This window comes from Musa acuminata, chromosome BXJ2-3, assembly GCF_036884655.1.
Source record: "Musa acuminata AAA Group cultivar baxijiao chromosome BXJ2-3, Cavendish_Baxijiao_AAA, whole genome shotgun sequence".
NCBI classification, from domain to species: Eukaryota; Viridiplantae; Streptophyta; class Magnoliopsida; order Zingiberales; family Musaceae; genus Musa; species Musa acuminata.
In genome coordinates, this window is record NC_088340.1 from 29,622,114 (window position 1) to 29,634,333 (window position 12,220).

General features: G+C 59.5%; 2 protein-coding genes across 2 annotated transcripts; both read right to left on the reverse strand.

Moving 5' to 3' along the window:
• Window positions 1-106: 106 nt before the first annotated feature.
• On the reverse strand, window positions 107-2,901 carry LOC135607662 (wall-associated receptor kinase-like 14). Its single transcript, XM_065099634.1, has 3 exons — window positions 1,728-2,901; window positions 1,547-1,636; window positions 107-1,446 (listed from the first exon to the last, which is right to left on the reverse strand). Exons 1-3 carry the CDS (start codon window positions 2,542-2,544, stop codon window positions 212-214), a joined length of 2,142 nt encoding a protein of 713 aa, XP_064955706.1. The 5' UTR covers window positions 2,545-2,901; the 3' UTR covers window positions 107-211.
• A 5,007-nt stretch (window positions 2,902-7,908) lies between these two features.
• LOC135607560 (uncharacterized) lies at window positions 7,909-11,700 on the reverse strand. Its single transcript, XM_065099500.1, has 4 exons — window positions 10,778-11,700; window positions 10,267-10,390; window positions 9,901-10,179; window positions 7,909-9,798 (listed from the first exon to the last, which is right to left on the reverse strand). Exons 1-4 carry the CDS (start codon window positions 11,698-11,700, stop codon window positions 7,909-7,911), a joined length of 3,216 nt encoding a protein of 1,071 aa, XP_064955572.1.
• Between the last annotated feature and the right edge of the window lie 520 nt (window positions 11,701-12,220).

Here is a 12,220-nt window from a genome sequence, read left to right on the forward strand (position 1 = left end):
GAGGCGGCGCCAAGATAGCTGTAGCCGTCGACCGGAATCTGACGCGTGAGAGGAACATAGGCATCCTAATTATCCATGCAAAAGTATTGATTTGAAGAGAACGTAGTGACGAAGAGAACATGGAAATTGTTGCTACTTCTGTATAGAGACAGTGCTTATTCAACTCCAAAGTGTGTGTTTTCAGTACAGATGGACGAAAGAGCATGGCAGATCAATGGATTGCGTTGCCCAACAGGTTGTTCTCGGAGAGAGAGCTCCGATCGCTGAACCATGGCTCCTGCACTGAAACAGGGGATCCTCCCTTCACTTCCTCTCCCCTGCTGCTCACCGACGCCAACCTCCTACTCTTCGACGTCGTGCGCGGCTTCTCGTTGCAGCTCGACGAGCACGAGGAGGACGACTTCGACAAGAACATGCTGCCGTCGGTGGGTACCCACCCGCTGAGCCTGATCTGTTCGAGCTCGTCCGCCACCTCCGTCATGGACGGCCGCATGTCCCTGTGGAAGGCAAGGCATCTAAACGCCAGCTCGGCCACCTTGTGAATGGAAGCCAGCGTCCGTGGATCTCTGTTCGGGGCAAGGTGAGGGTCGATTATGTCGTCGATGCAGCCTTTGCCGATCCTGTCCACCGCGAGCGCCGCCAAGAACACCTCGCTCTGCGCCCTGCTGAAGTCCACAGCCTTCAGCGCCGTGATGATCTCCGTCAGCACGACGCCGAAGCTGTAGACGTCGCTCTTGTCGGAGAGTTGGAAGTTCTGGTGGTACTGCGGGTCCACGTAGCCGGGGGTCCCCTGCGGCGCCGTCGAGATGTGCGACATCTCCGTCATGCCCATCCTCGACAGGCCGAAGTCTGCAACCTTGGGGTTGAATCTGTGATCCAGCAGTATGTTGCTGGACTTGATATCCCGGTGGTAGATGGGAGGATGGACGGCCGAGTGGAGGTAGGCGATGGCCTTAGCTGTCTCGGCGGCGATGGTGAGGCGAACGGTCCAAGGCAGCACCGGCCCCCGCACCCGCTGTAGGTGCTGTGCCAAGGTGCCGTGGGGCATGTACTCGTACACGAGGATCTGCTCTCTTTGCTCCACGCAGCATCCCAGGAGGCGGACGAGGTTGGGGTGGCTCACCGAGGAGAGCAGCCTGATCTCGTTCATCACCTGCTCGATGCTGTCGTTGTTAAGGTTCTTGATCTTCTTCACCGCCACGAGCCTGTCGTGGCTGAACATGCCGGCGTACACGGTGCCGAAAGCACCGGTGCCCAGGATGTGGTCCGCCGAGAAGCCGTCGGTGGCCTTCTCCATGTCCTTGTAGGAGTAGAGGGGAACGGCGCACGATGCCTCGGAGAGCAGGCGTCTCATGCTCTTCCGCTTCCTCGTCAAGGAGGAGTGACGTTTGATCCACCAGCAAACGGCAGCCAAGGCAGCCATTGCAGAGGCTCCAGCTATGATGCCTGAAACAAGATGATCGATCATCTTAGCACCGCAGTCATGGTCGGCAAGAACATCAAATTTCTGCTGGCCATTTGATCAACCACATAGCAGGAAGAATACCTCCAGCGAGAAAACCATAACTACTGGTGGTTCCACCGCAGCCACCTGTCATGTACTTTGTTGGATTGCATTTTTGATTGGGATCAGACACTGGAAAGAGCGAACGCAAAAGGAACAATCACAATTGAAGTCCAAAAAGTATCGGTTCAAAGGAAAATGGAGATAGAAGGAAAGGCCTAACCTCTTCGGCAACCTGTGCCGTCGATGAACCCGTCCCCTTGGAACCCCTCCGAGCAGCCGCACCGGAATCCCGGCCGATGGGTCACCGGGGATGTAACGGTCGTGCAATTCGCGTCGGCCGCGCATCGACACGTTCCCTCGAGCCACCACGCCAGCTCCGCCGTGCTGAGGTCCAGCGACGGCACCGAGACGCCGCCCGGGTCGTTGATGCCGAAGGTCGTGAAGAGGAATCCGCAGCCGGAGGCGGCGATGCTGTCGGCGTTGAAGAAACCTTCCTTGGTCGCATTGTAGAGGCAGGTGGCGTTGTCATACACAGGCCCGCAGCTGCCGTCGATGAGGATGGTGTCGACGCTGCATCTCTCTGTCAAGCTCTTGCCGGCCGTGGGCGTGCAGTTGCGGAGAAACAGTCCGTTCCTCCGGCTCAACGCGTAGTTGTTGCCGAAGAGGCTCCTGGAAGCGCCGACGGAGCGGTTGCACGCCGGTGGGACGTCGACCAAGAGGCCGTCGTCTGTGATGTTCCGCACCGTGAATTCTCCGATCCGGATCGTGGGTTTCGGGAGATTGGAACAGCCGAGGTGGATGGGGCATCCATCGGAGAAGCCGAAGGGATACGGGGCCGCGTAGGAGCCGCAGGCTCGTTCGCAGTCCTTGGCTGCTTGTGCAGAGACAACCAATCCGACGGCAACCACCGTGTCCGCGAGGAAGACCAAGAAGGACAACAAGAGAAGACGGTGGCGCGTTCGCTGGAAACGAAGCATCTCTGTCTCTCCTCCTCGTTTCAGCTGCGCTCCAGCCCAATCACAGGGACGAACCCACATGTTTGCAGCATCGAAACCACAATCCTCAAGGAGAGACTGCTCTTCCAATCATCACAAGGCAAGCAGAATCTCATGGCACTGATCCTAAACCTCAAAACGCTGCATCAAATTGAATTGAATCTGTGCTCTCTAATCTTCAACCATTTGGTCGTCTTCTTATCCGAGCCACCAGTCCAACCTGTGACGCAGAAGAATTGCCGCAGCGACTGGGAAATGGATTTAATAAGGCTTGAATTCCCGTGGCTTCAAGTCATTAATCTACTAATCTTTGTTTCTGTACTTTGAATCATCATCATCATCCACCATAGCGTCGCAGTTGCTATTTGGACTCTGCTTTCCAGGTTGACTGACTCGCGCAGGGGAGAACCTTTCCGGTTCATGGTGTCGCCATCTGACAACAAGGGAAGACCTTACAAGTGGATCTTGATGAGTGGTGGTTAGCTTAGATCGTTCAGTGCATCCTGTCGATTCAAGCCGACCACGTCGACTGACAACAAGACAAGCAGAGTGCGGTGGATTTCTACAGGACTGTCGGCTCCATTCGACACAAATATCCGAACCCAACAAAGGAGAAGGGAAGATTTAGGCCACGAGGCATCACCACCATGAACTCCGCGTGAGATCCAAGTTGAACATGGCAAGTGTGCAGGTTCTTCTTCCTCGCCCGTCCATCCTCAGCAGAGGAGACTAGAAAAACCAGCAAAGACTCCAAAGAACCACACCACAGAGATCTGTGTAGACTTGACGTACACGTAATGAGGACTTGTGGTCGGCGTAATTGCTGACCGGAGCTGAATACAGAGCGCACAAACAAGTCTTCTACGTGCACATTTTTTTATGGATGACCAAGAAAGATGATCGAGCACAGAGACATCCATTATTGGCATTCTACTTGTTACGGTAATTAATTTTTTAGCCGCGACCTTGGGGCCGACGCGGCTGGTTCAGAGCTCCAAATGATTTGAATCGGACGTGTCCCTCCCTAAGGCCTTGAGATGGCGGATGTCGAGGACCTGTCTGGGAAACTTTGCCTTGCTGAGTTAACGGCGGTCGGGTACCTGCACACAGGTCGGGTCGGTAGCTCGGCCCGACCCCTCCGACGATTAAGTCAGTGGGGAGGAGTATTGTATTGAGTGAAAGATCGATCCCCCTACGCTGGGAGCCGGGGGGGGGTATTTATGAAGGGGGCTTGATGTTACCTTATGGGCCATCCTGCAAGAGCAGGACCGTACCTCCGGTGGCGTCTGTCGCCGTCGTGGGCGTTGCGTGTGGAGCCGAGCTACCGCAGGGTATGGGGGGTGTCAGCTGGTGCGTTTGCCTACCTCGGCCGGCCCTGATGGGTCAGCCGAGGAGGTCCAAGTACAGTGGGTATGGGTGCGTGTCGCGTCGTCGTTAATGCTCTTTCTGGGGTAGCGCACCGTACCGGGCGTCCGACGTGGGGGGGTGTATTACGTCAAATCCGGGGTGTTATGTCAAGTCAGTTTTTTACCCCTATCATATGCCCCACCCGAAAGGAGCTATGCGTTGGTTTTGCACGTAAGGAGTTCGACGCATGGCTCCCTGCTTCAATCGTGCTGCTCAGGTGGGTCTGAGAGGTGCGCTGTGGATGGGTCAGTCGCGTGAACGTTTCTCGAGCAGTGCTGGGCCGGGACACACAACTCGATCGGGAGGTCGAGCGGGGTCGGACTCGGGGCCAATAGGGCCGACGAGGGTCGAGAGGCACCACGCAGGCCGGGCGGCCGCGCAGGTGTGGCTTGTGAGATGCGAAGCTGAGGGCCGAGGAGCACAACGCAGGCGGGGCGACCGCGGTGTGTCTCGGGAGGCATTAAGCCGAGGGCCGAGGAGCACAACGCAGGCGGGGTGACCGCGTAGGTGTGTCTCGGGAGGCATGAAGCCGAGGGCCGAGGAGCACAACGCAGGCGGGGTGACCGCACAGGTGTGTCTCGGGAGGCATGAAGCCGAGGGCCGAGGAACACAACGCAAGCGGGGTGACCGCGCAGGTGTGTCTCGGGAGGCGCAAAGCCGAGGGCCGAGGAGCACAACGCAGGCGGGGTGACCGCGCAGGTGTGTCTCGGGAGGCGTAAAGCCGAGGGCCGAGGAGCACAACGCAGGCGGGGTGACCGCGTAGGTGTGTCTCGGGAGGCATGAAGCCGAGGAACACAACGCAGGCGGGGTGACCGCGCAGGTGTGTCTCGGGAGGCATGAAGCCGAGAGCCGAGGAGCACAACGCAGGCGGGGTGACCGCGCAGGTGTGTCTCGGGAGGCGCAAAGCTGAGGGCCGAGGAGCACAACGCAGGCGGGGCGACCGCGGTGTGTCTCGGGAGGCATGAAGCCGAGGGCCGAGGAGCACAACGCAGGCGGGGTGACCGCGTAGGTGTGTCTCGGGAGGCATGAAGCCGAGGGCCGAGGAGCACAACGCAGGCGGGGTGACCGCGCAGGTGTGTCTCGGGAGGCATGAAGCCGAGGGCCGAGGAACACAACGCAGGCGGGGTGATCGCGCAGGTGTGTCTCGGGAGAGATTGACCGAGGCGCTCGGTGCAGGTAGGCTGCGACCGGGGCGATGGCTCCGGGCGTAACATGACCGAGGCGATACTTGGCTTTCGGTCTAGAGTTTGGTCGTTTCGACCGTTGTGCGGGTGCGGGTAGCCGGGTCGCCTTTTGCCTGGGGAAGGTCAAAGGGCCATGCCTTTCGAGCGTCGCCGGTTTTTGAGGTTGATATGATTAGGGGCTCCGTACTTCGCACCGCGCTGCAATTAAGAGCCGCGCCGGCCGAAGTTATGGCGATGCGACTTTTGCATCTTCGCAGCGCGCCTCAGGAGAGGAAGGGTCGCCGTTTCGGCGGGAAACAAGCTATAAGTAGCGCTCCGTCGGTCCCTTTCACTTCTTGGTACCTGCATTTGCTTCAATCGCCTCTTTGGGTGACCTGGCCCAGCGCTTCTTCAGTCGCCCTACCTTCCCAAAAGCTCGGTAAGGATGGCTTCCCCTCCTTCATCCTCTCCTTCTCTGCCTCCTCTTTCCGGTGCCGCCGGTGAGGAGGTGGCATTGGCGAGCTCCCGCTCGTCGTCCGAGGAAAGGGCCACCAAAGCCCTCGAATTGCTTATGTGGCCGCACGACCTCGACTCCACCGTGAGCGAGTCGTCGCTCGGCCTTCTCCGGGACCGTTACGGTATCTCGGCGGAGTTCGCGCTCATTGCCCCTGAGCCGGGGCAGCGGGCGTATGATCCTATACCTAAGGGCTTCGCCCTAACTGTAGATGCCTTCGAGGCCGGGCTGCGCCTTCCGTTCCACCCTGTCATCACTGCCTGCGTCGCGTGGTGGCGCATTTCTCCTTCTCAGATGGCACCGAATTCTTGACGCTATCTGGTGGCGTTCCTCGGGGAATGCTACTATGCCCAGATCGCCCCGAGCCGGTCCCTTTTCCTCTCCTGTTTCCGTCTGTCCAGAGGGTCGGGGGGCTATTACTTGTCCGCCCGACCGGGTTTCCGTGTCAGTGGGGCTCCTTCCAGCAATAAGGGGTGGAAGGAGCGCTTCTTCTACGTTTGCCATCCAAAGAGTTGGAGCTTCGGCCTCCGGTGGGCGGCGCGCGCAGTCGATAATACTGCCCCGGCTTTGGACGAGGGGGAGCTCCGAGCCCTTCGAAGATTGAAGGAGATCCTCCCGTCTTCCAGAGTCTTCCGAAAGATGACCGAGGCGTGGCTGGTCGAGGCGGGCTTGAGCCCAGTACCTCGAGGTATGCCTTGAGAAGGTGGCGGTGGGCCTTCCAGTTTTGCTTTTCTCTTTTGGGATACTGACCGAGGTCGTTATGTTTGTGCAGAGATAGTGAACCTTGCTGTAGTGCGTGGAGGACGCATTTCGTCCGCCGCATCTCCGCGGCGCCAGGTCGGCCCGAGCGTCGGCACTAGGGAGGCGCCGGTGGATCTCGAGGATGTCCGCCCTCGAAAGAAGGCCAAGGTCGCTGCTGCGAAGAAACCGACTCCCCCAAGGGCTCAGGAGAGCGCAGAGGCGGCGGAGTCGGGCTCGCACGATAGGCGAGGGGGGCGAGGTCGGGGCGAGGCAGGCCCGAGCAACGTGGTTGCAGGAAAGGCGCCTCGGGAGCCCTCGATCCGGGACTTGTGCCGTCTTCCCGCGGGGCCGCCGAACGACTTTTACCATGCGCGCCTGATGGGCGAACTTTCCGAGGGCCAACCTTCTGACCGGTTGGTAGCCCGCTGGGGGGGGCTAACCCGCGGGACCCGGGTGTGGGCCGACGGGGAGACCGCGACTGCGTTTGTCCGAGGGGGGCTGCATCCTGATCTGGCCCGCGAAATGTACACTCTGCCGTCCGACGTCCTGCTCGGGAAGTCCGTGAAGTCGCTGCTGTGGGTAAGTGTTCCGCTGCCGGCTTCCGACTTGTGGTGCTCCCGAGGGTCATTTTGACTTTCTTCTTGCAGGGCCAGCACTACGCGATGGCACTGGCAGACCGCGTTCGCGATGCGGGTCAGGCCCTTGGAATTTTGTGCGACCGCAATGCCGAGCTGCGCAAGCAGCTCGAGGAGGTTCGGGCCGGGGCGGCTCCGGAGGCGGTTGCGGCGGCCGAGCAACGCCCCTCGGAGCTCGAGGCGGAGGCGACGCGTCTCCGAGCTGAGGCAGGGGCGGCCGACAAGCGCGCGTTGGCGCTGGAGGTCGAGGTCCTTCGCTTAAGGTCCGAGGCGAAGGCGGCCGAGGAGGAGAAAGGCAATCTCCGGGGACTCCTGGAGGGAGCGCAGTCAGAGGCTCGTCTGGCCCGAGGCGAGGCGGTCGTCCTGACCTAGCGGCTGGAGGGCGCCCTGGCTGACATGAAGGGGGCTTCGAAAGCCCTGGCGGCCGAGCGGGAGCGGCGGCCGGAGAAAGAGAAGGAGATAATCGAGGCCTATAAACAGTCACCGGGCTTCCAGCTCGGGCTGGCTCGGTCGGGGCAGGTTACCTACGAGTACGGGTACCGAATCGCCCTTGGCCGGTTCCAGACGAGCCATCCCGGGCTGGAAGTGGAGGCGGATCCGTTTGTCTCGCATCCTGAGGACTTGGATGTGGACATGCTGGAGGAAGTTCCTTTCGACGATGGCATGGGGGGATCCGACGGTTAGGGCGGTCTGGAGGTCAGCCCAGCCGGGCAGCTTCCGTATTTTGTAACTTTTGTGACCTTCGGGCCTGGTCATAGTTGTAACCCCTTGCTTTATAAAGAAAACTTTCTCCCAGTACGTCTTTCGAAAGTCGGGTCTTGTAATCCCATGCTTCATGAATAAAAGAACCTTTTCCCAGTGTCTTTTAAGCTTCAAAAATTGCACAACTTCGACTTTGGAGCTGTTGCCAGGGGCATTGACCTCAGACGAAGAACTTTTTAAGGTTCTAGATGTTCCATGTCCTCGGTAGGGAGGAACCGTCCATCGTTGTGAGTCGATAGGTACCTGGTCGAACCACGCCGGTGACCCGGTAAGGTCCCTCCCACTTGGGGGCCAGCTTCCCCCTCGTTCGGGTCGGGTCGCTGACTTCGGCCCTTCGTAGGACTAGATCGCCTAACCTGATTGGTCTGGGTCGCACCTTTCTGTTGTAGACCCTTGCGACGGCTCTCTGGTGAGAGAGGGCCTTCAGGTGTGCGTCGGCACGTCGTTCCTCGAGCACGTCGAGGCTGGCGCGAAGTCCCTGGTTCGAGGCCTCCTGTTCGTAGCTCCTTGTCTGAAGTGTGGCAACAGTCATCTCGGGCAGTAGGACGGCCTCGGTTCCAAAAGTCAAGCTATATGGGGATTCTCCGGTCGCAGCTTTGGGGGTGGTGCGCAGCGACCACAGCACGCTGGGGAGCTCGTCCGTCCAGGTCGATCGGGCTGCGGACACTCTTCTTCTGAGGCCATCCAGGATGGACCGGTTGGTTACCTCGGCCAACCCGTTCGTCTGAGGGTGGGCCACCGAACTGAACCTCAGTTGAATGCCATGACCGGCGTAGAATTCCCGGAACCTCGTGCCGGCGAACTGAGGTCCGTTGTCGGTGACAATGGCTCTGGGCAACCCAAACCGGGTCACAAGGTTTTTCCAAATGAATTTCTCCATTTGGTGTTCCGTCGTCGTAGCCAGTGGCTCGGCCTCGACCCACTTTGTGAAGTAGTCTACTCCCACAATTATATACTTCCGCTGTCCAGAGGCCAGTGGGAAGGGGCCGAGGAGGTCCAGTCCCCACTGGGCGAATGACCATGCGCAGTCGATGGGACTGAGCGGGACCGCAGGCTGTCGGGGTGCGCGGGCGTGTCGCTGACACGAGCCGCACCGCTGCACGTAAGCTTTTGCGTCTCGACACATGGTTGGCCAGTAGTAGCCTTGGCGGAGTATCTTGTGCGCCAGGGTCCGTCCGCCAATGTGTTCGCCGCAGATCCCCTCGTGAGTTTCAGCCAGGACTGTCTGGGCTTCGAAAGGCTCCAAACACCTCAGGAGGGGGTAGGTGAAGGATCGTTTGTAAAGCTGGCCACTTTCCTCGGTGTACCACGCGTGCGTGCGGCGCAGACGCCGAGCTGCGCCTTCGTCGAGGGGAAGGGTTCCATCCCGCTTGAAGCGCAGCAGCTCTTGCACCCACGTGGTCGGCGCACCGCCTGGGGCCGTGGTTGCCACCTCAATGGCGCGAGCGGGAAGCTCCTCTATCTCTGGCCACGCTTCGGGGGTTCGCCTTGACGCCAGCTTAGCGAGCGCGTCGGCTCGTCCGTTCTCCTCCCTTGGAACATTAGATAATGTAAAGTAAGAGAATTTCGCGGTTAGATCCCTTACCCGCGCCAGATATTTGGCCATGGTTGCGTCACGAGCTTCGTATCCACTGCTGAGCTGTTCGGCCACGAGTTGCGAGTCAGTGAGGACATGTATTGCGGCCACCTGCATCTCGAGGGCCAGCCTTAATCCTGCTAGGAGCGCTTCGTACTCCGCCTCATTGTTGGTGGCTTTAAACCCGAAGCGGAGGGAGCGCTCGAATGAGCGTCCGTCGGGGGCGAGAAGGACCAGCCCAGCTCCGGCACCCCTTGAGTTGGCCGAGCCATCCACGTGTAGGGTCCAAGCCTCGGGAGCTCGCTCGAGGTCTTTGTCCACCCGAGCTAATTCCACGATGAAGTCGGCTACCGCCTGGGCCTTGATGGCGGTTCTGGGCGCGTAACTGATATCATGTTCACCGAGCTCCACCGCCCATCTGAGGAGCCGACCTGCAACATCGTACTTTGTTAAGATCTGCCGGAGAGGTTGGTCGGTGATGACTTCCACCGAGTGTGCCTGGAAGTAGGGGCGCAACTTCCGAGCCGAGAGCACCAGGGCGAGTGCGAGTTTTTCTATCGGCGGGTAACGCTCCTCAGGTCCACTCAAGACGTGGCTGACGTAGTAGATCGGGAGTTGTGCGCCGGAGCTTTCCTTGATGAGGACGGAGCTGACTGCGTGCGGGGAGGCCGCCAGATAGAGTCCCAGCTTCTCGCCGGGGAAGACAGAGGCGAGTCGAGGGAGGCTGGCCAGGTGCTGCTTCATCTGTTTCAAAGCCTCCTCGCATTCCGATGTCCATTGGAAGTTCTTCGGGTCTTTGAGCGCCTTGAAGAAAGGGAGGCAGCGATCGCCCGATCGGGCGAGGAAGCGAGACAGGGCGATAAGTCTACCGTTGAGTCGCTGCAGGTCTTTAACCGTCCGGGGGGACTGCATATCGATTATTGCCTGTACTTTCTCCGGGTTGGCGTCGATTCCTCTCTGGTGTACAATGAACCCCAGGAACTTCCCGGAGGTGATGCCGAAAGCGCACTTTGTGGGGTTGAGTCGCATGCCAAACTTGCGTAGCATGGCGAAGGCCTCGGCTAGGTCGGCAAGGTGTGTTCCGGCCTCTCTGCTTTTCACAATCATGTCGTCCACATAGATTTCCATGTTCCTCCCGATTTGAGGGGCAAACATCTTGTTTACCGTCCTCTGGTATGTGGCTCCGGCATTTTTCAACCCGAACGGCATGACCTTGTAGAAGTATATCCCTTGATCGGTGAGGAAAGCCGTGTGTTCCCTGTCTTCGGGCGCCATCCTGATCTGGTTGTATCCTGAATAGGCGTCCATGAAAGAGAGGCGTGCGTGCCCTGCTGTCGCGTCGACCAGCTGGTCGATCTTCGGGAGGGGATAGCAGTCTTTAGGACACGCACTGTTGAGACTAGTGTAGTCAATGCACATCCTCCAGCTTCCATTGTGTTTTTTCACGAGAACTACATTGGATAACCACTGAGGATACTTGGCTTCTTCTATCAAGCCGGCCGCCAAGAGTCGGTCCACCTCCTCTTGTATGGCGCGTTGTCGGTCAGGTGCGTGGCGCCGGGGCTTTTGCTTCACCGGACGAGCGTCAGGTGGGATATTGAGATGATGCTCCGCGACCTTCGGGTCGACTCCCCTCATGTCCGATGGGGACCAGGAGAAAATGTCGGCATTTTCCCGCAGAAGGCCGACGAGCTGTTCCCGTTCCCGCTCGGGCAGCTTTGATCCGACTTTGACCGTCTGATCCGGCCGTGCTTCCCGCAAGGGGAAGTCAACAGTGGATCCCCTCGGCTCAGGGTGAGGGGCCGGCTTCTTTGCTTCCCGGGGATCTTCTAGAGGCGCCTCTCCCCTGGCCCTTTTGCCCAATGAGACGGAGGTAAGGTAGCAGCGCCTGGACTCTTGGGGGCTTCCGGTGACTTCCCCGACCCCCTCCCGAGTCAGGAATTTGACGGTCCGGTAGTAGGTCGAGACGACGGCTCTGACCTTGTTGAGGGTTGGCCGACCAAGTATGGCATTATAAGTGGTGGGAAGGTCGACCACCAGAAAAGTGGTCATGACGGTCTTCGATTTCGGCGGGGTCCCCAGAGTCAGAGGCAGGGTGATGGCTCCCAGGGGCGATATTGAATCTCCCGTGAAGCCGGTGAGCGCCGAGCACATCGGGCTTAAACTTTCCCTGGCTAGGCCCAGCTTCTGGAAGGCGCCAAAGTAGAGTATGTCGGCCGAGCTCCCCGTGTCGACCATGATTCTCCTCACTTGCGCGTTGGCTACCCTAGCCGATATCACCAGGGCGTCGTCGTGGTGGGGTCGCTCAGTAGCTCCGGTTGGGAAGGTGATCTCGGGCTCAGGCCCGCGCCCCGAGGCTTCGTCGGGGGCAGCCCGGGCATAGGCCTTCCTGCCCGACATAGAACTTCCTCCGGATGTGGGGCCCCTGGCTATGACATCGATGTGTCGCTCAACAGGGCCCTCCGGACGAGGAGACTGCTCCTTGCTCGGCCGGAGGTACTGGCCGAGATGACCTTTGAGGATGAGCTCCTCGATTTATCTTTTTAACTCGTAACACTGCTCAGTGTCGTGCCCGTGTTGTCGATGGAATCGGCAATACTTTGAGCGGTCTGCGAGCTCTCGCGGGTTCTTCATCGGGTGAGGGTCCCTGAGCAGCCCCTTCCCCCTTTCGTGTAGGAATATCTCTGTCCGGGAAGAGTTCAAGGCGGGAAGAGGAGGCCTTGGGTCGGGCCTGTCCAACTTTCGCCGGGAGGTGGTGGGTTGTTGCTATCGGGGCGGCTCCGACTTGACCTTTCTGTGCTCCTCCCGCTTTCCGATCATCCAGGTTTCCGCGGCGATGAACTGACTGGCCCGTTGGAGCATCTCGGGGACCGCGACGGGGGGCCTCTCCACGAGCGACCAGAAGAACCTGGAGGGCCGC